Raw genomic sequence first — 23,716 nt, 5'->3', positions numbered from 1 at the left:
CTTTTCCGAAGACAAGTATACCCTGGCACACCATTCATATAGATATAACGGGAAAAGTAAGTTGCAAGAGCGATATGAAGGAATATCTTATTGTTCAGATCGATCATTATACAAAGTTTGTTTATCTATATCACACCTTGAAGATAGATGCCGAAAACTGTGTCAACGCTATGAAATATTCCGTATCCTTATTCGGAGTACCAGATCGCGTTATCGCCGACCAGGGCAGATGTTTCGCTAGCTCCAAGTTTTCAGAGTTTGGCGCATCACAGAAAGTTCAACTTCACTTAATTGCTACGGGAATGAGCCGCGCAAGTGGGCAAGTGGAACGGGTCATGAGCATACTGAAAAATTTGCTGTCAGTGGTAGAATCAAGTCAACGATCGTGGCAGGATGCACTTGGCGAAGTCCAACTTGCACTGAATTGTACAATTTCTCGTGCCACTGAGGCAAGTCCGTTGGAGATGTTGATTGGTAAACAGGCTCGACCCCTTGGGTTAGTTCCCCCATGTGAGACCGAATGTTAGAGCGCAGTCGACAGAAAATATAAATTCCTTAGCGTCTTACTACAAATCCAGATTTTATAGCAGTAAGGCAGCCGTTGACAAATACCACGAAGGTGACTATGTGCTATTGAAAAATGAAGAAGGACATCAAACCAAGCTAGATCCGAAATTTAAAGGTCCGTTTTTGGTAACTGAAGTATTAGAGGGTGACAGGTATGCGCTAAAGTCGTTGACGAGTAACCGATCGTTCAAGTATTTTCATGAAGATTTACGAAAAATGCCGGATGCGGAAATGCCTAATGAGTTAAACGAGAGAAATAGCTGAAATAAAGAAATAGTTGAATGAAAAGAAAATCCCGCCAATGAGTTCTTTTGTGAACGAGAGATATCCGTCTAGGTGAAACGATGAATTGCGAGTTATCCGTCTATGTGAGACGATGAATTGTGAGTTATCCGTCGAGGTGAGACGATGAATAAGTAATAAAGAGTTATCCGTCTAGCGAGACGAAGAGATATCTGTGTCACCCGTTGCTTGTAACAAGAGAGATCCGTCCGGGAGAGACGATGAGATTGCATTGAATCAATAATCAAGTATGTGTGAACTGGCGGAAGATCGATACTAGCAATCGGTAAATGATAATGCTAAGATAAGTTGTAAACTGATGTATTACTGATCGATGAAACTGAATTTGAAAATAGAATAAGTTATCTCATCAACAATAAAATGTAAGTTGTTTCCTCCTTCACAGAATTAAGAAATTAAGAAATACACCTAATAAAGTCAAGTTAATGAAATAGAATAGTATTGAGAAGTGATGAAAGTATGTGATCTTGGTACCCTGGTATCTCGGTATCAAAAGCTCTCACGAGGACGTGTAAATGGCCGTGTCTGGGCGAAAATAATGTGCTTAGTCGCTATTTACATCTTTTCCATGTTCCTTCTGCTGTTATGCGTGTTCCTATTCATTTTCAATGTGTGAGGATGAGTAGATGAATTATCTATAAACGGGACTCTGCTAGAATGAGAGCGATAAAGCTGTTGCTGAACGTGGCCACTTGCGCTACTTGAATTAGAGTAGTAAATTAATCAGAAAATTTCTCTCGGCATAGATTCGCAGGCTGGTATAGGGCTAGGTCCGACAAAATTGAGCAAAAATTTTTATTTATTTTTGGTTTTCTTCAGAAGAACCATTCTTTCAGTGTATTCCTAACTCCTAGCCCTGCATTTTATTTTAGTCCACGTGCTCACATTTTTTATTTTTATGGCCTTCCTTATTTTTCCAGCTATTAAATTAAATACAAATCGGCCGAAGAGACGCCGGCCGCTACGTTTTCGAATTTACTCAACAGCCGCCCGAGTGGCGCTGAATGTTACGCGGTATATGAGAGTCGGTTGGTGACGACGCTGACTACGAAGTGTCGAAATATAAGAATAGAAGAAATTGCCGTTACAACTGTTCTGGCGCATATGGCAAACATTGACAGTCGTTTGCAACGCGTTCTCTTCACATCCAATGTGCGCACCAGAAGTAAGCTACAGGCGGAGTTGAAAACGTTTACGTTCGACAAGAAGCGACATGCTCGAGATGACAACCTTGGACCTAACCAGAAGAACCATAAGGCATCGCCAGTTATATGTCACTTCTGTTCAAAGCCGGGACATCGAATTGCTGAATGCCGAAGAAAAATGCGACAAGATAGAGAGACAAAACCGCAACGTGAAAAATCAAATGTCACGTGCTATCGGTGCGGCCAATTGGGACATTTCTCCAACGAGTGCCCGAAAAACGGAAGTGCAGTCAAGCAAGATGTTACTCAACAGAAGACTGAACCAATGTTGTGTGGCTGAGCCAAAGGGAAATTTGCATCAACGGGGTGAGATCTATCCAATTTGCTTCGATTCCGGTGCAGAGTGCTCCCTTTTTAAAGACGACATTAGTAATAAGTTATCTGGTAAACGTATAAACAATATTGTAATGATAAAAGGTATTGGTGGTTGTAGTGTATGCAGTACATTGCAAATCTTGAGTGAGGTTACTATTAACGAAAACATTATGGAAATATTATTTCATGTAGTCCCGAATGAGCAATTGAGGAGTGATATTCTGATAGGGCGAGAGATACTCAAACAAGGCTTTTATGTAATTTTGACATCCGATAATTTTAAAGTAGTAAAATCAAAAACTGTGATCCCAGACGGTCAATTTGAATTTCTTACAATGCCTTTTGGCCTCAAAAATGCGCCATCTGTTTTCCAGCGCGCAGTCATAAATGCACTTGGTGACCTTGCTTATTCTTTTGTAATAGTTTACATGGACGATATAATGGTAGTATCGCCAACCAAGGAATTGGCTTTGGAAAGGCTTACAACTGTTTTGGATGTTCTTACAAAGGCTAGTTTTACCATTAATCTTGCTAAATGTAGTTTTCTCAAAACAACGGTCCTGTATTTGGGCTATGAAGTGCGAGCTGGGGAGATTCGCCCGAATGTGCGAAAGATAGCTTCATTAAGCTCTTTGCCTCCTCCTCAAACTGTCTCCGGCGTTAGACAATTCATTGGCCTGGCCTCGTACTTTCGCAAATTCGTTCCTGGATTCTCACAACTTATGAAACCTTTGTATTCACTTTCGTCTGGTAACGGCAAGATTACATGAAGCGCTGAGCTAGAAGAAATTAGACTCAAAGTTGTGACGATCCTCACAAATGAGCCTGTTCTGGTCATTTTCGACCTTTTACACCGTATAGAAAGTAAACCCCATGTAATCGAGTACTTTAGCAAAACAACTACCTCTGTTGAATATAGATATCACTCTTACGAGCTTGAAACCTTGGCAGTAGTAAAAGCCGTTAAACATTTTCGCCATTACCTAATTGGCCGTGAGTTCGTTGTCTATACCGACTGCAATTCATTAAAAGCTTTTCGCACAAAAGTAGATTTAACCCCCAGAGTTCACCGCTGGTGGGCCTACTTACAATCGTTTAATTTTGAAATTCAATATAGAGAGGGTAAGCGTATGGCTCATGTCGATTTCCTATCAAGAAATCCTTTACCATCCGAACACATTCTGCCAATGAACAAGATTCCCGAAAAACGAGTAAATTGTCCGAAATTTCAAGTACTTGGCTTCGTGCTGAGCAACGAATAGACCCCGAGATAACAGAAATTGTTAACAAATTGGAGTAAGATGAGTAGGCCGAAAACTTAGCCAAAACGTATGATCTGCGAAAAGGCGTATTATATCGCAAGGTCCAAAGACTAGGTTGAACAAGTTATTTACCAGTTGTACCCAGAGCTTTCAAATGGTCAGTAATTAACCAGGTACAGGAGTCAATAATGCATTTAGGACGGCAAAAGACACTTTATAAAGTGTACCAGTATTATTGGTATGAACGAGTATGAACAAGTATGTCCGGAAATTTGTTTCAAACTGTATTACTTGTCGGTCCGTGAAATCATCGTCAGGGAGGGTTCAGGCGGAACTTCACTCTTTTCCGAAGACAAGTATACCGTGGCACACCATTCATATAGATATAACGGGAAAAGTAAGTTGCAAGAACGATATGAAGGAATATCTTATTGTTCAGATCGATCATTATACAAAGCTTGTTTATCTATATCACACCTTGAAGATAGATGCCGAAAGCTGTGTCAACGCTATGAAATATTCCGTATCCTTATTCGGAGTACCAGATCGCGTTATCGCCGACCCGGCAGATGTTTCGCTAGCTCCAAGTTTTCAGAGTTTTGCGCATCACAGAAAGTTCAACTTCACTTAATTGCTACGGGAATGAGCCGCGCAAATGGGCAAGTGGAACGGGTCATGAGCATACTGAAAAATTTGCTGTCAGTGGTAGAATCAAGTCAACGATCGTGGCAGGATGCACTTGGCGAAGTCCAACTTGCACTGAATTGTACAATTTCTCGTGCCACTGAGGCAAGTCCGTTGGAGATGTTGATTGGTAAACAGGCTCGACCCCTTGGGTTAGTTCCCCCATGTGAGACCGAATGTTAGAGCGCAGGCGACAGAAAATATAAATTCCTTAGCGTCTTACTACAAATCCAGATTTTATAGCAGTAAGGCAGCCGTTGACAAATACCACGAAGGTGACTATGTGCTATTGAAAAATGAAGGAGGACATCAAACCAAGCTAGATCCGAAATTTAAAGGTCCGTTTTTGGTAACTGAAGTATTAGAGGGTGACAGGTATGCGCTAAAGTCGTTGACGAGTAACCGATCGTTCAAGTATTTTCATGAAGATTTACGAAAAATGCCGGATGCGGAAATGCCTAATGAGTTAAACGAGAATATAGAGAAATAGCTGAAATAAAGAAATAGTTGAATGAAAAGAAAATCCCGCCAATGAGTTCTTTTGTGAACGAGAGATATCCGTCTAGGTGAAACGATGAATAAGTAATAAAGAGTTATCCCTCTAGCGAGACTAAGAGATATCTGTGTCACCTGTTGCTTGTATCAAGAGAGATCCGTCCAGGAGAGACGATGAGTTTGCATTGAATCAATAATCAAGTGTGTGTGAACTGGCGGAAGATCGATACTAGCAATCGGTAAATGATAATGCTAAGATAAGTTGTAAACTGATGTATTACTGATCGATGAAACTGAATTTGAAAATAGAATAAGTTATCTCAGCAACAATGAGTTGTTTGCTCCTTCACAGATTTAAGTAATTAAGAAATACACATAATAAAGTCAAGTTAATGAAATAGAATAGTATTGAGAAGTGATGAAAGTATGTGATCTTGGTACCCTGGTATCTCGGTATCAAAAGCTCTCACGAGGACGTGTAAATGTCAGAATGGCCGTGTCGGGGCGAAAATAATGTGCTTAGTCGCTATTTACTTCTTTTCCATGTTCCTTCTGCTGTTATGCGTGTTCCTATTCATTTTCAATGTGTGAGGATGAGTAGATGAATTATCTATAAACGGGACTCTGCTAGAATGAGAGCGATAAAGCTGTTGCTGAACGTGGCCACTTGCGCTACTTGAATTAGAGTAGTAAATTAATCAGAAAATTTCTCTCGGCATAGATTCGCAGGCTGGTATAGGGTTAGGTCCGACAAAATTGAGCAAAAATTTTTATTTATTTTTGGTTTTCTTCAGAAGAACCATTCTTTCAGTGTATTCCTAACTCCTAGCCCTGCATTTTATTTTAGTCCACGTGCTCACATTTTTATATTTTTATGGCCTTCCTTATTTTTCCAGCTATTAAATTAAATACAAATCGTAGGTTTTATATATATATGCGCGGTTGCTATTTCAACGTCGGTTGCTTCTCTAGGCTTCTGTTAATCGATGGGAAGGAGTGCCCCCCGGGACGGCTTGACTGGCGTTCTTTTTTTGATCGCCTTAAAGGTAGAACCTTGGGTTGGGCTAAGCTAATCACTTTCCCCGATATGTACTAGCCTTAGCATGCCCCGGTAAACCCTTAAGTGCTGGGGGGTGGCGCTGCTCCTGATGACTGCGCCAGGCAAAAATTTTCAAATATTTGTTTTCTGCCTGGGAAAACACACGTTAAAATATAAACTGCGAACCTTTTAAGCGATGGGAAGAACTCACTTGTTTTCCTTATATTCGCACTTTTTTTACACAACCCAAAAGGCATGACCGTAAACTGATATTACGGTCTGCCAGGTACTATAGAAGCAGTTTTATCTCGAGATTGAGAGTCCAAAACGACCTGCCAATATGCATCCTTCAGGTACAGACTCGATATATACTCTGCTTTTGGTAAATGACTCTATATCCTATTTATCTGTGGTAATGGATATGCCTCTTTCTTTAAAACGGTTGACCTTCCGACTGTCAAGGCAAATTCCGACTTTAACTGGCTCAGCGACTATTACAATTGGGGAATACCAAGCACTCTCAGACTCTTCTATAACCCCTAAACGCAACATCCTGTAAATTTACAACGTACTTTTTTGACAGCGAGTGATACGGGGAAACGCCGTTGCTTAACAGGTCTAGCTATTCCCTTATCAATAGAGAGATAAACTAAGTTGGTCTTGCCCAATCCTTCCTGACAACATGAGGAAAAATAATTGATCACATTTGCCAATTTATTTTGTCTTCCTCGGATAATTTCTGCTGGTCCGCCACAGCTTGATGGTTGGGCTCAGGCAGCAATATTTCAGCTATTTTTAAGTTAGTGGGAAGAAGATCATACAATTTCCATAAGTCTATTCCTAAATAGAGGTCCTATTTGAGGGATGGACCGACACAATTTCAAAAGCTTCTTGACATCGCCGTTTTCTACGTCCACCTTCAGAAGTCCTATTATTTGTTGGGAACTACCGTCTGCGGTCGCAGAATATCCTCTTATCGACTTGAAACTCTTGCATTCTATCGCATCTTTTAATAAATCTCGTCCAATACAACTGATCGACGAGCCTGAATTTAACAATCCATAAAAAGGGCGATCCTATATACGCATCTGTAAGAACGGTCGGGGATCTCGAGGTCCCGCCGGGATAGAACTGATGTACTCCAAACCAATTTTTCACCTTTTAACATACATCTAAAATGATTTTAATTGACGAGAACTATGAGATTTCCGTTTTAGAAATTTTGTGGATGCTTTGAGATTTGGAATGCTGACATTCCTTTACTCAGCAATTTTTCTGTGAAGCAGAGAATAGGATTATTTGGTTTCACCGGGAGGAGAATAGATGTTACGTGTACCCTTTCCGTGAGATTGTAAGACTTTTAAGATTTACAACCAGAATCTAAAGCAAGGAAAGGAGTACTATCATCGCGATGACTGAGATGGATTGCGACAAAGAAAATGCAAGTCGACAATAAACGAGTCTCCGATGACCAGGTCAGCGGCCGCAATAGGTTGCAGAAAGAAAAGAAAACCCACACCAGTTCCGGGCAAAATTCACCGAAGGGGTTTTGACTTCCAAAATAGGGGAAAGTTAGAAATATGATTTCTAGGTGAAAACACTTGGCATAGAAGACCAATAGATCAGAAAAAGCTCTATGCCGGCATAAAAAGACCGTGGCCCACAGATAAAATATTCGGTACACGGGTAAACACACGTAGTCAGTACCCGGGTAAGAACCCTTTTGTCAATACCCGGGCGATTATCCGTCAGTCTATAGTCTATCCTGGAAGATTTAAACTTGAACAAGCCAACACTTGGGATAACTTGAGTCGAAGGAAAAATGTCGAGGAGCAAGGACGCTATCAACCCTTAAAGTAACAGGACCTACTTTGGAAGAATACAGGACTAACAAGAAACACACTTTGAAGGAAAACCATAGTTCCACAAAACTCTCAGGATGGGCGGCAAGGAGTCTAAAGCCGTCGAGATCTCAGGAACTACATAATCTAGAAAGTTGAGATTAAGCATACAGACTCCAGAGACATAGAAGCAGCGCAAGTTTTTCGATTCATGTTGCCACGCCCACTCTTACGCCGACAAACCGCACAAAACTGCCACGCCCACACTTTTGAAAAATGTTTTGATATTTTTTCATTTTTGTATTGGTCTTGTTTTCTATCGATTTTCCAAAAAACTTTTTGCCATGCCCACTCTAACGCCCACAACCCGCCAAAAACTGTCAGTATTGAAGACTCTCCTTCGCACTTCCACTAGCTGAGCAACGGGTATCAGATAGTCGGGGAACTCGACTATAGCGTTCTCTTTTGTTTTTTTTCGAATCAACACTTTTGAAAAATGTTTTGATATTGCCATTGTTGCTGCTGTAACCATTGTTGTTATACCCGTTGTTATAATTGCTGTTGTTATAATTATTACTATTATAACCGTTGTTGTTATTCTCGTTACTATAATTGCTGTTGTTATAATTGTTACTATTATAACCGTTGTTGTTATTCTTGTTACTATAATTGCTGTTGTTATTATTGGTACTATATAAGCGTTACACTGCCTACTTCGGCTCGCTGATTCCATTTGGAGTTCCTGTTCTGGTAATTGCGATATGGTCCTTGATAGCCTGTAGAATACGCCTGATTGAAATTACCTTCCCTGAATGGATTGCCCATCATCGGGTATGGAATTCCGAAACCTGACCATCCATTTATACTCGGCATGGCAAACGGCATTGGAAACGGAGGAGGATTGTTTCCTCCCCACTGGTACTGCGACCAAATGCCCTTCTTCCTGTGAGCCTTTTACACCTGGGGCTCCTCTTTCTCTCGATCTTGATTCTGAGTTTCCTTAGTCTCCTTGTCTCGCGACTCCACCGACCCCTAATTTTCACTAGGTCTATTACCATGTCTATTCGACATAATTGTCTCACGTGTATGTGTACTGTTTGCGTTGTACTAAAATCGCTGTGTACCTAATCTTCTGACTTTTTAATTAATAAGAGATGTATGTAAAGCGCTAATCCGCTGTGTGCTTAACCTTATTCGGACTTTTCAGTTAATAATATATGTGTTTGTGTTAAGCGGGGAGCCGCTGTGTACTTATTTTAATGATATAGCTTATTGCTTAATAAGATACAACACCTTTTTGTTTCATTCAATTCAATTCTGGGAATACTTGCTACACCGACTTTTCCGGCCCCTGACGTCTACATTTCGGTCCTTCGAGCCGGATCATCCAGCGCTTTGCCGAGATAAGTACGGTGCCAAAATCCCCACCATATATGTGTATACATACGCATATATATTGCTGCATTCAAGATCCGCTTACTATCAACTAGTGGCCACCTGCGCAATAATATATGTTAGTGTGTATATGCTGTATGCATCCTTTCCCATTTATGTTTCATCCAACCATCAACCAATCATCAACTTTCCAATAAAAACACCAAATAAAAACACAATTCGCCACCCAAACTTTCACATACACATAAACATACAGACAATCCATGTATGTTGGCCGATCGATGAACATACATATGTCCATTGCATCTGCATACATTGCGTACATGGCACATACGCAACGTCGTACATCTGCATGGTCATAGGGTGTTTCATTAATCGCCAAAACATCCAAAAACATTCAAACAGACATTAATATCATCCAACATATGTACATACATATATTAATGTTATTGTTTATTTTCACATACACGAAAGCTTCCACACACACGACAAGCACAGACGATTTGTTGGACCGGCAGATAAGAACCGGCTGCAGCCAACACTAGCGACGAACACATCCACAAACACAACCTCCAACAAAAAAAAAGAATAACAAACAAACAAATTTAAAAGCAACCATCGGCGCTAATATTTACATATTGCATACATATATGTCGCATCATTATTAGTCTTATTTTTATTTTCTATGTTCCATCTCTAATAAACATGTCACCTCTAATAAATAAAATTCGTATCGAGCTGTTCTTGTCTTCGTTTCTTTTTGATCGCGGTTCGCTGAGTTCCGTTATGCGAGTTTAACGGATTTTGCTCTGTTCTACATAGCCTCGGTTCGACGATGCGTTAGAGTGAGACAAATGCTTGTCCTGTGGTGAGTTCGGACCAGCATGTATCAAGCGAGATGGAGCGATGTTGAAATGTACACGAGGCACTTATGTTTGAAAACTCTGAGAAAGCAGACGCGTGAATATGTCGCAACCGAGGAAGTGTACGACTCGCGGGCGGAACGCGGCAACAGAGGACCCCGAAACAGTTAACTTCCCGACATATATATATGTACCAGCATATGTACGTATGTGTCAAGGTAGCCACTCTAGGGCCATATACGGCATATTCCAATAAGGGACCGTTCACACTGGCACTACTTTTTTTCTAGTTTCCAATAGAAAGTGTCAATGTGTGTTTATTTTTTGTTTCTTTAATACTTTTTTTTTTAACTCCGTTCTTGATTTTATTCTGATTCGCATATATCGTCTCAATAATTGGACAAACATCCACGCTTATCCAGCGTCCCACATCGACAATCATAGTCCAGCGTGATCCAGCGCCCTCATATCTTTTTTGTTCTCAATCGATAACAACATTTATTCCGATTTTTGTGTATTCCGCGCTTAATCCAGAGACCCGAAATCAACAAACCTAAGCTTTCGATTATTTTGGGTGTCCGCTTTATCTAGCGACTCCAGTTATTTTTTCCAAATACGGAACATTCCGATCGATCCAACTGGTCGCACGCTTATCCAGCGTCCCAATATATAAGTTGTTTCGATCTTGGTTGCACGCTTTATCCAGCGTCCCAATATATAAGTTGTTTCGAGCTTGGTTGCACGCTTATCCAGAGTCCCAATATATAAGTTGTTTTCGATCTTAGTTGCACGCTTTATCCAGCGTCCCAATATATAAGTTGTTTTGAGCTTGGTTGCACGCTTCAGCTTCCCAATACAATAAGTTAAATCGATCCAATTGTTTGCACGCTTTATCCAGCGTCCCAAATACATAAGTTGTTGCGTTTTTTCAATTGGTTGCACGCTTTATCCAGCTTCTTCGAGAGCTTAATATTCCAATTGGCCACGGTGAGGAGGTAAAAACCCGTTTGACTGTTTCTAAAACGTCTCAACGAGTTAGAGCCGAGAGCGAGTCCTCTTTGCCCTTCAAAAGCCCAAGTCCCACTCGAAGCAAAAGCCCATCGACAACTTCACAAAAATCCACGAGCACATCGCTCCAAGTTCCACGGTCACCGAACACGAAACCGAATTCAGACTTCTTACCCCAAGTTACTAGAGCAACCGCAAAAATTGCGCAAGCTGAGGCAGACAGGGCCTTGATTAAATTCATGACCATAACCGATAGAGTAGGTCAGTTCGAGGCCAGAGTCAACACCCCAGCAGACACAAGTCCGTCAATCCACACAAGTAGGGTGCGACTCGAGCAGATCAGAGCCCTATGGGACAAGGTGGAGAAGGAATACGAGGCGTGCTCCGAAGCTCTGTCCGGTCTGGGATCCACAGACACAATAACAGTCATGCAGTCCAAGTATGACTACTGTTATGCCGCTTATGAGCGGTGCGCAGCGAGCCTCAACGAGACCATTGAAGAAGGTTCACGCTCGCAACATTCCGTTCAGGCCTCCTTTCCGGCGCCTCCTCAGGGAGGGTGTCGCTTACCCCCAGTCGAGTGCGACAGTTTCAGTGGGGACTATGTTCACTGGCCCACGTTTCGGGATCTTTTCTCAGCCATCTACATACACAACCCTCGGCTTTCAGAAGTTGAGAAATTGTTCCATCTCAATGCTTAAACTAGTGGTGAGGCTAAATCCATTGTGGCCCTATCACCCTTAACCAATGAGGGATTCGAATCAGCATGGAGAAACTTGCAGAATCGTTTCGAAAACAAGAGGCTTAAGATTTGTTTAATTTACCTTCTGTTGCCCTTGAATGCGGCAAATCCTTGAAACAGTTAGAGAGCACAATTCAAGGTTGTTTAATTGCTTTAAAAATAGCAAAAATCGACACCTCTAACTGGGATTGCCTGCTCGTTTTTCTATGCTCTGCCAAGTTGCCAAAGGGAACATTCCCTTATGAGTAAGACAGATATTCCACTCTGGGCTGAATTCCAGGCTTTCTTACAAGATCGTCATCGAACGGTCGAGGCGATTGAAGATTTTAAGCCAAACGCTCAATCCAGAGCACTGCGGACTGACAATAGCAAAAGAAACATCCTATCCGAGTATGTCCGTTATTCCTACGAATGCCAGTCGGAGAGCGGGAGAAATATATAAAACAGCAGAAGTTGTGTTTAAACTTTTTTGCTAGAACGCATCTGCTTAGGGATTGCACTAGCACGCATAGTTGCAATACTTGTAGAGGACGCCACAACACTCTCCTGCACCGAAACGGCACTCCATCAGTTCAGTCAGCGGTCAATCCTGACCACCAGCCCCACGTATCCACATTTAACCACCAGCAAGATATACAGTCCACTCCATTAACGAATCAACCGAATGTGCAAACGTTTCAGGCTGTAAACACTCAAGGGGTCCTCCTGAGTACAGCTTTAATTGAGATTTGCCATTTGGGCATCAAATACTCAGCACGGGCACTTATTGACTCGGGTTCTTCGCGTTGTGTTTAATGCTTCCAATCCTTCATCAAACGGGAACAGCCTCAATGATATCCTTCATGCGGGGCCCGTACTGCAGTCCGATCTGACTATCCAGATTCTAAAAGGGCGTTTCTTCAAGTATGTTTTCAATGCTGACATCACAAAGATGTACAGGCAAATTCGGGTAAATTCGACCCATACGCGCTTTCAGAGAATCCTCTTTCGCAATAAGGACGGAGAGCTCTGTGACTATGAACTCGATACAGTCACCTTCGGCGTAAACTGTGCGCCTTTCCTAGCCATCCGCGTACTACAACAGTTGGCTCAGGATATCCGAGGCCAATATCCTTTGGCAAGTGACATCATCTCGAACTTCATGTACGTCGACGATGTGCTCGCAGGCACTCACACTAAGCGGTCGGCAGTTTTAGCCATCGATTAGCTTCGGCTGGCTCTTGAGAGTGCTGGTTTTCCATTACGGAAGTGGACCTCGAACGAAATAAAACTCCTACAAGAGGATCCAAAGGAGCACTTGATTAGTGCAGACTTTCTTGAGCTTGAAGAGGCTAGTACGGCGAAAACTCTTGGGATTCGTTGGCAAGCGACATCTGATAGTTTCTTTTTTATTCCAATGGTGATCCACATCCAAACTGCTTACGCAAAACGAGAGGTTTTATCTCAGATAGCCAAACTTTTCGACCCAGCAGGGTGGCTATCACCTTTCGTAGTCCGAGCCAAAATTTTTATGCAGAAAATTTGGCTACGGGAGCTGGGCTGGGATCAGCCACTCCCCAGGGATCTCGCGACCCAGTGGCGGGAGTTCCTAAATGTGTAGAAGGAGATTCGTATCCCGAGATGGGTACGTTTCCATCCAGCTGCGAAACTCCAGTACCATGCGTTTTGCGACGCGTCACAGGACGCCTATGGGGCTGCTATTTTCGTCCGAATCGAATCGAAAGAAGGCTGTTGTACCCATTTACTTAAATTCAAAACCCGAGTCGATCCTGTCAGATCCATCTCCATACCGCGCTTGGACTTGTGCGGAGCAGTGCTGCCCACGGAGCTGGCAGCTCTAGTAATTTCTGAAATGCCTCCTCATGACTATGAGACCTTTTTCTGGACCGACTCTACGATCGTTCTTGCAAGGCTGAGTAAGCCAGCGTGCACCTGGACAACCTTTGTTGCCAACAGTGTCGCAAAAATAGAACCGTGTACCGACGGAAGCGAGTGGGGACATGTACGATCCGAAGACAATCCAGCTGATCTGGCAAGCCGGGGCGTCTCACCCCAAGAGCGCACTGTGGTGGCGTGGGCCAGCTTGGTTGCACCTCAAACAGGAGCAGTGGCCGAGTGAGTTGTGGGTCCATCCGGAGACTGAGCTTGAGCAGCGCCCCGTCAAATGTCACACGGTCGCAGTGCCCTCAGCAGTTGAGACTCTAGAGAGGTTCTCAGCCTTTGACCGAGCTCTGCGGGTTCTCGCTTATGTGTTTCGTTTTGTCAAAAATTGCAGAAGGGAAGGTGTAGCCTCATCGGTAGAACTCCCTGCCGCGGAATTGTCGGAGGTGCAGGAGCGGTTAATTGTGCTCACTCAGAAGAATGATTTTCCCGCCGAATATAAGGTTTTGAGCAACAAGCAACCAGTTCCACCCGCAAGCGCAATTTCTAACCTAAACCTTATTCTCGACGGAAATGGTGTCTTGAGAGCAAGCGGCAGGTTACAAGCATCTGAAATGCCTAGTTATGATGAAAAACATCCGATCATCATTCCTGCACGGTGTTGGTTTGTCGAACTTCAAGTCCTGTTTATCCACCGCATATCCTTGCATGGGGGGAATCAATTAATGATCCGACTGATTCGTTCCAAATTCTGGATTCCCAAGCTTAAAATGTTGTTGAAAGAACAATACACTCGTGGCGAGTGTGTGTCATCCACAAGAAGAGACTGCAGACGCAGTTGATGGGGAATTTGCCCCGTGCGAGGTCCATGTTCTCCAGACCATTCACCCATACGGGAGTGGACTTCGCAGGACCATTTTACGACACGGGCCATCCACCTCAAAGCGACCTCCGACTTGACTACAGAGAAGTTTTTGAACGCATTTTCCCGGTTTTTCGCTCGGCGTGGGTGTCCACAACACGTCTACTCTGACAACGGGAAAACGTTTGTCGGAGCCTCCACGTCCTTATCAAAGGATTTCATTGAAGCTACCAGAACATTTGTTTTATCCCAGCACAGTCTTCAGAATGTGTCCTGGCATTTCAACCCTCCTGGCGCACCTCATATGGGAGGGCTTTGGGATGTGGGTGTGAAGAGCTTCAAGTCGCATTTTTACCAGCATTGGTAAGTAGACGTTCGAGGAACTGACTACCCGCTTGGCGAAGAGTGAGGTCTGTTTGAATTCCAGGCCTATCTCGCCAATGTCCGAAGATCCCACGGACCTTGTCGCTCTTAGCCCTGGGCATTTTCTAATCGGTGGAATATTACTTGCGGTAGCAGAACCTAAGATTAAAGAAGGTCCCAGCTTCATTATCAATCGGTGGCGGAGGTTGAAAGCCCTATCCAATTGGTCTGTCCTGGCGTGGACGGTAAGGTCAGAGTGGCAGACGCTCTCACAGCACGGGGGGTCGTCCAAAGACCAGTGGCAAAATTATTCGCCTCCCAATGGACAGCCCTAATGAGTCGAATGACTTCTCCATACTTCAGTGATTTCAAAAACTGCTACTGACTAATTCTTAGTTTGTGTCATCCTACGTCGTCCATGTGTCATGATCATCCGCATCCATAACATCTAATTTTCCATTATTTACCCATTTCCTATATAGCCGCATATACAATGGCTCCAGCGATCCGCCACGTGGCCCGTCGTTCATCGTTTCACGCTGTATACCCACGTCGAGTCTGCAGGGGTGTTCACCCACTGAAGAGCTGCCAGCGGTTCCTACAACTGTCGGCTGTGAAGCGGCTCCGGGCAGTATAAATTAACAAATACTGCGCGAACTGTCTGGCCCACGAGCATTCGGATCGGTCGTGTCGCAGCAAAGCGAGGTGCCACATCTGCCGAGAGGCCCACCATACTCTGCTGCACATCCGCGGTGAACAGCCATGCTCTTCGAGGCCTCAACGGAAGCTCAAACCACGAGCAGCGCCTTAGCCTCAACGGCGTCAGGAGGCGGTTTCAACCGGGTCACGACGCCCAGCCTCGCCGATGGATGATTCCGCACCCGGCAGCTCATTGTCAACGCCGACGGGCGCGCCTAGCCTGGTGCGGACAAGTGTCAGCATCCTTCCGACCGCTGCCGTGCTCATTGGGTCCGATCAGAAACTATTCGATGTGCGAGTCTTGGTGGCTCCGTGCTGCCCCGTGAGTCGCATCCACGTCTCGCTGGTGAAGGCCCTCAATTTGGCCATCACGGGCGTTGGCAACGAACGGCTGTGCCGTTTATTTATTTTATTTATTTTTTTTATTTTATTTTATTTATTTATTTTATTTATTTTATTTATTTTATTTATTTTATTTATTTAATTTATTTATTTTATTTATTTTATTTATTTAATTTATTTAATTTATTTAATTTATTTAATTTATTTATTTTATTTAATTGATTTAATTGATTTAATTGATTTAATTGATTTAATTGATTTAATTGATTTAATTGATTTAATTGATTTAATTGATTTAATTTATTTAATTTATTTAATTTAATTTATTTAATTTATTTAATTTATTTAATTTATTTAATTTATTTTATTTAATTTATTTAATTTATTTAATTTATTTAATTTATTTAATTTATTTAATTTAATTAATTTATTTAATTTTTTTAATTTATTTAATTTAATTAATTTATTTAATTTATTTAATTTATTTAATTTATTTAATTTATTTAATTTATTTAATTTATTTAATTTATTTAATTTATTTAATTTATTTAATTTTATTTATTTATTTAATTTATTTAATTTATTTAATTTATTTAATTTATTTAATTTAATTTATTTAATTTATTTAATTTATTTAATTTATTTAATTTATTTAATTTATTTAATTTATTTAATTTATTTAATTTATTTAATTTATTTAATTAATTTAATTAATTTAATTTAATTAATTTATTTAATTTATTTAATTTATTTAATTTAATATATTTATTTAATTTATTTAATTTATTTAATTTATTTAATTTATTTTATTTATTTAATTTATTTAATTTATTTAATTTATTTAATTTATTTAATTTATTTAATTTATTTAAATTATTTAAATTATTTAATTTATTTAATTTATTTAATTTATTTAATTTATTTAAATTATTTAATTTATTTAAATTATTTAATTTATTTAACTTATTTAATTTATTTAATTTATTTAATTTATTTAATTTATTTAAATTATTTAAATTATTTAATTTATTTAATTTATTTAATTTATTTATTTAATTTAATTTATTTAATTTAATTTATTTAATTTATTTAATTTATTTATTTTATTTAATTTATATAATTTATTTAATTTATTTAATTTATTTAATTTATTTAATTTATTAAATTTATTTAAATTATTTAATTTATTTAAATTATTTAAATTATTTAATTTATTTAATTTATTTAATTTATTTAAATTATTTAATTTATTTAAATTATTTAATTTATTTAAATTATTTAAATTATTTAATTTATTTAATTTATTTAAATTATTTAATTTATTTAAATTATTTAATTTATTTATTTTATTTATTTTATTTATTTTATTTATTTTATTTATTTTATTTAATTTATTTAATTTATTTAATTTATGTTTCATCCAACCATCAACCAATCATCAACTTTCCAATAAAAACACCAAATAAAAACACAATTCGCCACCCAAACTTTCACATACACATAAACATACAGACAATCCATGTATGTTGGCCGATCGATGAACATACATATGTCCATTGCATCTGCATACATTGCGTACATGGCACATACGCAACGTCGTACATCTGCATGGTCATAGGGTGTTTCATTATTCGCCAAAACATCCAAAAACATTCAAACAGACATTAATATCATCCAACATATGTACATACATATATTAATGTTATTGTTTATTTTCACATACACGAAAGCTTCCACACACACGACAAGCACAGACGATTTGTTGGACCGGCAGATAAGAACCGGCTGCAGCCAACACTAGCGACGAACACATACACAAACACAACCTCCAACAAAAAAAAAGAATAACAAACAAACAAATTTAAAAGCAACCATCGGCGCTAATATTTACATATTGCATACATATATATATGTACCAGCATATGTACGTATGTGTCAAGGTAGCCACTCTGGGGCCATATACGGCATATTCCAATAAGGGACCGTTCACACTGGCACTACTTTTTTTCTAGTTTCCAATAGAAAGTGTCAATGTGTGTTTATTTTTTGTTTCTTTAATACTTTTTTTTTTTAACTCCGTTCTTGATTTTATTCTGATTCGCATATATCGTCTCAATAATTGGACAAACATCCACGCTTATCCAGCGTCCCACATCGAATTTTTGTCAAATAGAGCCTTTTTTTCAACACTATCGTTTTCCTCTTTCACGACTTGCAGTTTATTTTACCCGCGATGGCCTGGGCCTATAACCTGTTCATTTGAGTATTTTATTAGAGCTAAGTAAAGTAGGAAACAATATGACTGCACATAGGCAGTTGAGAGTATACGAATTAATATAAGAGAGCCTTGCTTCAGTGCGACTCACAGTTAAAGGGTTGATCTTATGCTAATGAGGAATAGAAATCGCGTTGCTCTTATAAATATAATATATAGTAAAGAAATTCAACATGTGACTTTCTAAAGCAGGAAACCAAATTTTTTTGACACGTTTCTGATGATTTTAATTAAAGCCATTTCCACTAAACCACAAGAAATTAAACTTACTACCTTAAGTTCATTCCAAACTTTGCAGACGTAGCAAAACCCACGACGAAGAATTAAAAAAAAATTCGTAAATTTGCCCAACCAACTTCTAATATGACTCGGCAATCAAAAAATTAATATTTATACTTTCGGAGAACACGATTCTTAAAAAACACAAGTTTGCAAAGAAATTTACATTAACCACTTATGCAAGTGATGTCGCTTTGGGTGCAGTACTCTTACTACAGGGACATCCGCTTAGTTACATCAGCCGAACTCTTATTGAACACGAAACGAAATACAGCACAATTGAAAAGGTACTCTTAACAATTTTGTGGGCGACAAAGACTTTTCGACACTACCTACTTGACAGACAGTTTGAAATATCTAGTGACCATCAGCCACTGAGCTGGTTATACCGTATAAAAGAACCAAATTTAAAACTCAGACGACGGAGAGTAAAATTGTCCTAATTCAAATTGACATAAACCATTTGAAAAAAAAAAAAAAATTACGTAGCGAACGCTCTATTCGGAATAAAACTTAAGGAAATATACTTAACATACCCATAATAGTGCAAAAAGAGAAAGAAGAATACTATTTGATAGACAATTTTTGCGTTGTCTATCTATCAATAGTGCGTTGTATATTGAGATGGACGCAGAATTCGACTCCATTCAGGCTGCACATAAACTAACCATAAACACCAAATGTACAACATTTTACGCAGCACGTTTTTGCTGAAAAACATATACAGTTATGCAGGATTTAATAACAGGCTTACAGAAAACTACTTAACTTTTCGGGGAGTCTTACTATTTCCTTAATAGCCAGCTACTTATCAAGAATATATTAAATAAATGAAATTTGGCAGAAAAAATGCCCCGTAACGCAGACATACCAATGAAAACCATACCCAAAACAGAACAATATACATGATAGAAATTTACTCATCCAAGGGCCAACATTACCTTAGTTGCAAATTTATTTGAAATTTGCCACATTAAAAGAAATAACAAGAGAAACCGCTATTGTCTAGTTCCCCGACTATCTTATACCCGTTACTCAGCTCGTGGAAGTGCGAAGGGGAAATTTCAACTCTAACCTTTATTGGCAACAAGTTTTTCTGCAAAATTTATAAGACTAATTAGAAAATGAAAAATAAAAAAGAATTTTCTTTAAAAGTCCTCTTGCGTCTCCTTCATGTAGTGCATTACTAGAGCTCTAATCCTGGCATCCGTTAGTTGCGCCGGCTCGCGCCGAGCCTCCTGAATCAGTGAGTCGAGCCACCCCAAGTCGATTACGTGTGCCACGTTGAACTGGCTGTTGACATGCTAGACTGTGCCCTCTGCCATGCAGTAGGACGAGCGAGCAATATTGGTTAAAGTAGGTAGCTTTATGAGTAATATTTTCCTTCTAAAGGCGGTATTTAAGTTAGCTTAGAGGTATGGGGTTTGGAATGTTGATGTGAAGAAATGTTCGTGTTTTTGTAAGTGTGAAATAGATATAGTAAATGTTTTAAAAAGTTGTTTTCATATAAAAAAGGATAAGAGAAATATGAAGAATTGAAGGAGAAGTTTGTGAAACAACGATCTGGTACCATTTTAGTTCCGTAAGTCTAATTTATAAAAGATCTTGCCTGTCTTGCGTCCTGGCTGAGCGCTCCGAGGGGCCGCGAGTTCTTCGTGGCCTCGATCCCGACGAGGACTGTTGCCAGCTCTTCGGCGTTGAGAAGTGCGCTGCCCACCGCTCGTAGGAGTAGGTGCTTTGCAGTTTTCACACCCGCCTCCCATAGTCCGCCCATGTGCGGAGCCCGAGGGGGTGTGAACGCAAATTCGCATCCGCTTTTTGATGCGAACTCGCGAATCGCATCCGCCTGCTCCTCGATCCGATCGCGAAAAGCCAGGAAGTGGCGACTCGCTCCAACGAAGTTCGTCGCGTTGTCGGAATGCACCGTCTGCGGACATCCTCGTCGACCAATGAATCTTTGAAAAGCCAATAGAAAAGAATCAGTACTTAGATCTGAGACAATCTCTAAACAAACAAATAAGGCAACGTAGGACTTATACGGGGGCCTTCCTCGAATTTTTAATGTCGTATAGACAGGGCCACAAAAATCAACGCCACATATCGCAAATGGTCGGAGAGCACGGAGTCTATCTGCGGGTAGATTTCCCATAATTTGTGTCATCAGTCGAGGCTTGCATTTGAAGCAGCGCACACATGATCGAACTGTCTGACTGCGTTCCTGAGTTCCTGAGCGTTTACGGTCCAAATACGCTGTCGTAGGATGCTCACAAGTGCTCGAGGGCTGACATGAAAATTGGAATGGTGCAAATGCCGGACGTAGCTCTGCACAAACTGCGAGCGTTTCGTCAACAGCAAGGGAAACTTGGCATCATATGATATAGGAGCGTTAGCTAGTCGCCCCCCAACTCGCAACAACGAAAAGTTGCACCAAGTGCCTGTATCCTCATGGATGAATGGGTTCAATCGCTGAAGACTTGGGCCGACCTTGGAGCCTTTACGAACCTTTTCAATTTCTACTTGATAATCGTGCTTTTATACTATTTCGTTAATCTTATGAAACGCTTCATTATATTCAGTCGGTGACAGTCGGTGACAGTCGGTTCTTCGAAAACTATTCTCTTGTCTTTGCATTTTCTTATAAAGCGGAACATATAAGCGAACACTCTATGCAGTTTGAGGTGTGACGAAAACCCCTCGATGAAATCCAGCAAATCGGAAGTTTGCACAGCAGCGGTCAGCCCGACCACAGTCTTCCTAGCTTCCTGACGCAAGACTTCCTCATCCGGCTCGAAATGCGCATTTTTGGGCCAGTTTTCTTCTTCGTCCTTCAGAAATGGTGGGCCAGTGAACCAGATCGAGTGCTCTATCTCGTCGACGTCACAACCTCTCGAAACGATATCTGCTAGGTTCTGCTTTGTGGGAACATGCCGCCATGTAGCTTCTCTTGACCATTCTTAAATCTCCGCTACCCTGTTCGAAACGAATGTCGACAACGAAGATGGATGAGATCGAATCCAGTGAAGAGTAACTTGAGAGTCCGACCAGTATACAATTCGTTCGATAGGGACTTTTAATAAGGGTTTGATTCTATGGCAGAGATCTGCGAGAAAGTGAGCGGCACATGACTCAAGCCTTGGGAGCGTTTTGGTCTTGAGCGGCGCTACTTTTGACTTTGAAGTCAACAACGATATTTTAAAACCTTCGGCAGTTTTTCTACGAATATAGACGCAAGCTCCATAAGCTCTCATGGAGGCGTCGGCAAAAGCATGTATCTGTACCGGTGACAATGGGTCGGTATGCACGAACCGAGGAATCGATATCTCATCCAGTTGAGACAGAGTGCTTTCTAGCATATCCCAAGCTGTTTCCAAATGCATCGGAATTGACTAATCCCAATCTAACTTATTAAGCCGGAGTTCCTGCAATAGGATCTTTCCTTTAATCACAATGGGACTTAACAAGCCGAGGGGGTCAAACAGCTTCGATGTCACCGATAGTATGTTCCGTTTTGTCGCTCGGAGACCCATAACAGAAGTGTCAATTTTGATCTTGAAGGCATCTTCGCTAGGCAACCACGATATTCCTAACGCCTTAATTTACTCTGAATCCGAGATAGATATTGACTTAACTGTGCTCTCAGATGCAGTGACCTCAGGTGAGTTTGAAAACCACTTTGTCAATTCAAAACCTGCTGTTTGAAGAACATGAGACACTTCAGACTTAATTGTCTTTAGCTCCTCTACGCATGCAGCACCAGTTAAAATGTCATCGACGTAAAAATCGGATCCAATCACGTCGGCAGCTCTAGGGAATGAACATTTAGCAGATTCACTCAACCTCTTTAAACAACGAATAGCCAGAAATGGGGCTGTTCCAGTACCATATGTGACGGTGTTGAGCTTGTATAAACTCAAGGATTCAGAGGGGTCTCTCCTCCTATCCGCTTCATTAACCATTACTTGGCGATACATCTATTTTACATCGGCAGTCAGGGCATACCTGTGCAGCCGGAAGCGGAGTAGAGTGGAGTACAACTCTTCTTGAATTGTCGGCCCCACCATCAGGATGTCGTTTAAGGCTACCTTAGACGATGTTTGGCAAAACGCATCGAACACGACGCGCAACTTTGTTGACGTACTCTGGGGCCTTAACACGCATTGATGGGGAATGACATAATGTGGAGTGGAAGGGATTTTGTTGTCTGTAGGCGACATATGACCTAGGGCGATATATTCTTCCATGAATTCCAAGTACATGATCTTCATGTTGGGATCTCGAGACAACCTCGAAGGAGTTGCCTAATCCATTTGGATCAGATTTAAACGGCAGCCTAACTTCAATCCGACCTGATGACAATACCTGAGTAGTCTTCCTATAATGGTCTTCAAATAACTTGTGCTCAGGCGACAGAATTTTCTTTGGATTTGGCATTTCCTCCAGCGACCAAAATTTCTGTAGTGTGCTGTCAATCGATACTAAAGGTTCTTCACTACAACTGAAACTATTCACAACTTGTTTAAGGTCTGCATTGTATCTGCCCGAAGCAACCCAACAGAGAACGGTCTTTTGTAGAGTTGGATAGTCAGGACCTTGTCTAATTTGACCAACAGCTAGCAATTCGAAAAATGATTCTGCTCCTATCAACATATCAATTTTTTGTGACTTGTAGAAATATGGGTCTACTAATGGTAGGTTCTTCGGGATCTTCCAATCACTGACGTTCACCGACTGATCAGGATGGTAACCGGAGATCGACTTTAAGATCCAGAAATCGAACGAGAACTCACTACCATTTATTCGCGACTTCACCACTGTGTGTACCTTTTTTTTGACTTGAGAATTGGACTCGCCAATACCAAGTAAGTTGATACACGACTCCTCTCTACGAATCTGTAAGCGGTTCGCCAGTTCTTCTGTTATAAAATTCGTTTGAGACCCAGAGTCCAGCAGAGCTCGGGCCAAAACGTATTCTCCGTTTTTCGTACGGACGCTTACGATTGAAGTAGCCAAAATCACCCTGTCCAAGGACGTGGCATGCATAACATGTGACGTGGAAGGCTGATCTTGGTTAAAAGTAGGAGATATGGTCTCTGACGGGGGTGGCAACGCTAAACTGTTCTCATGCACTGTATATCTATGAAGCAGAACATGGTGTGAGCGGTCACAAGCTCGACACTTTTTGCCTTTGCATTTCGAAACAGTATGGCCTTTTCGCAGACAATTGATACATAAGAAGGCAGACTTAACAAACTCGAACCTTTGCATTACAGAGTGATGCCCAAACGGGCTACAATTC

General features: G+C 40.7%; 2 protein-coding genes across 2 annotated transcripts in view; one reads left to right on the top strand and one right to left on the bottom strand.

Moving 5' to 3' along the window:
* The window catches only part of LOC120457150, a 175,569-nt gene that overhangs the window by 105,353 nt on the left and 46,500 nt on the right, over positions 1 to 23,716 (bottom strand). The gene's annotated exons all lie outside the window — the stretch shown is intronic.
* On the top strand, positions 3,309 to 4,859 carry LOC120458243. Its single transcript, XM_039645871.1, has 2 exons — positions 3,309 to 4,049; positions 4,137 to 4,859. The coding sequence occupies exons 1-2, from the start codon at positions 3,893 to 3,895 to the stop codon at positions 4,517 to 4,519; spliced, it is 540 nt and encodes a 179-aa protein (XP_039501805.1). The 5' UTR covers positions 3,309 to 3,892; the 3' UTR covers positions 4,520 to 4,859.

Source organism: Drosophila santomea, chromosome 2L (genome assembly GCF_016746245.2).
Source record: "Drosophila santomea strain STO CAGO 1482 chromosome 2L, Prin_Dsan_1.1, whole genome shotgun sequence".
Taxonomy (NCBI): domain Eukaryota; kingdom Metazoa; phylum Arthropoda; class Insecta; order Diptera; family Drosophilidae; genus Drosophila; species Drosophila santomea.
The sequence above is the reverse complement of the archived record's forward strand: the minus strand, read 5'-3'. Positions and strand labels throughout refer to the sequence as shown.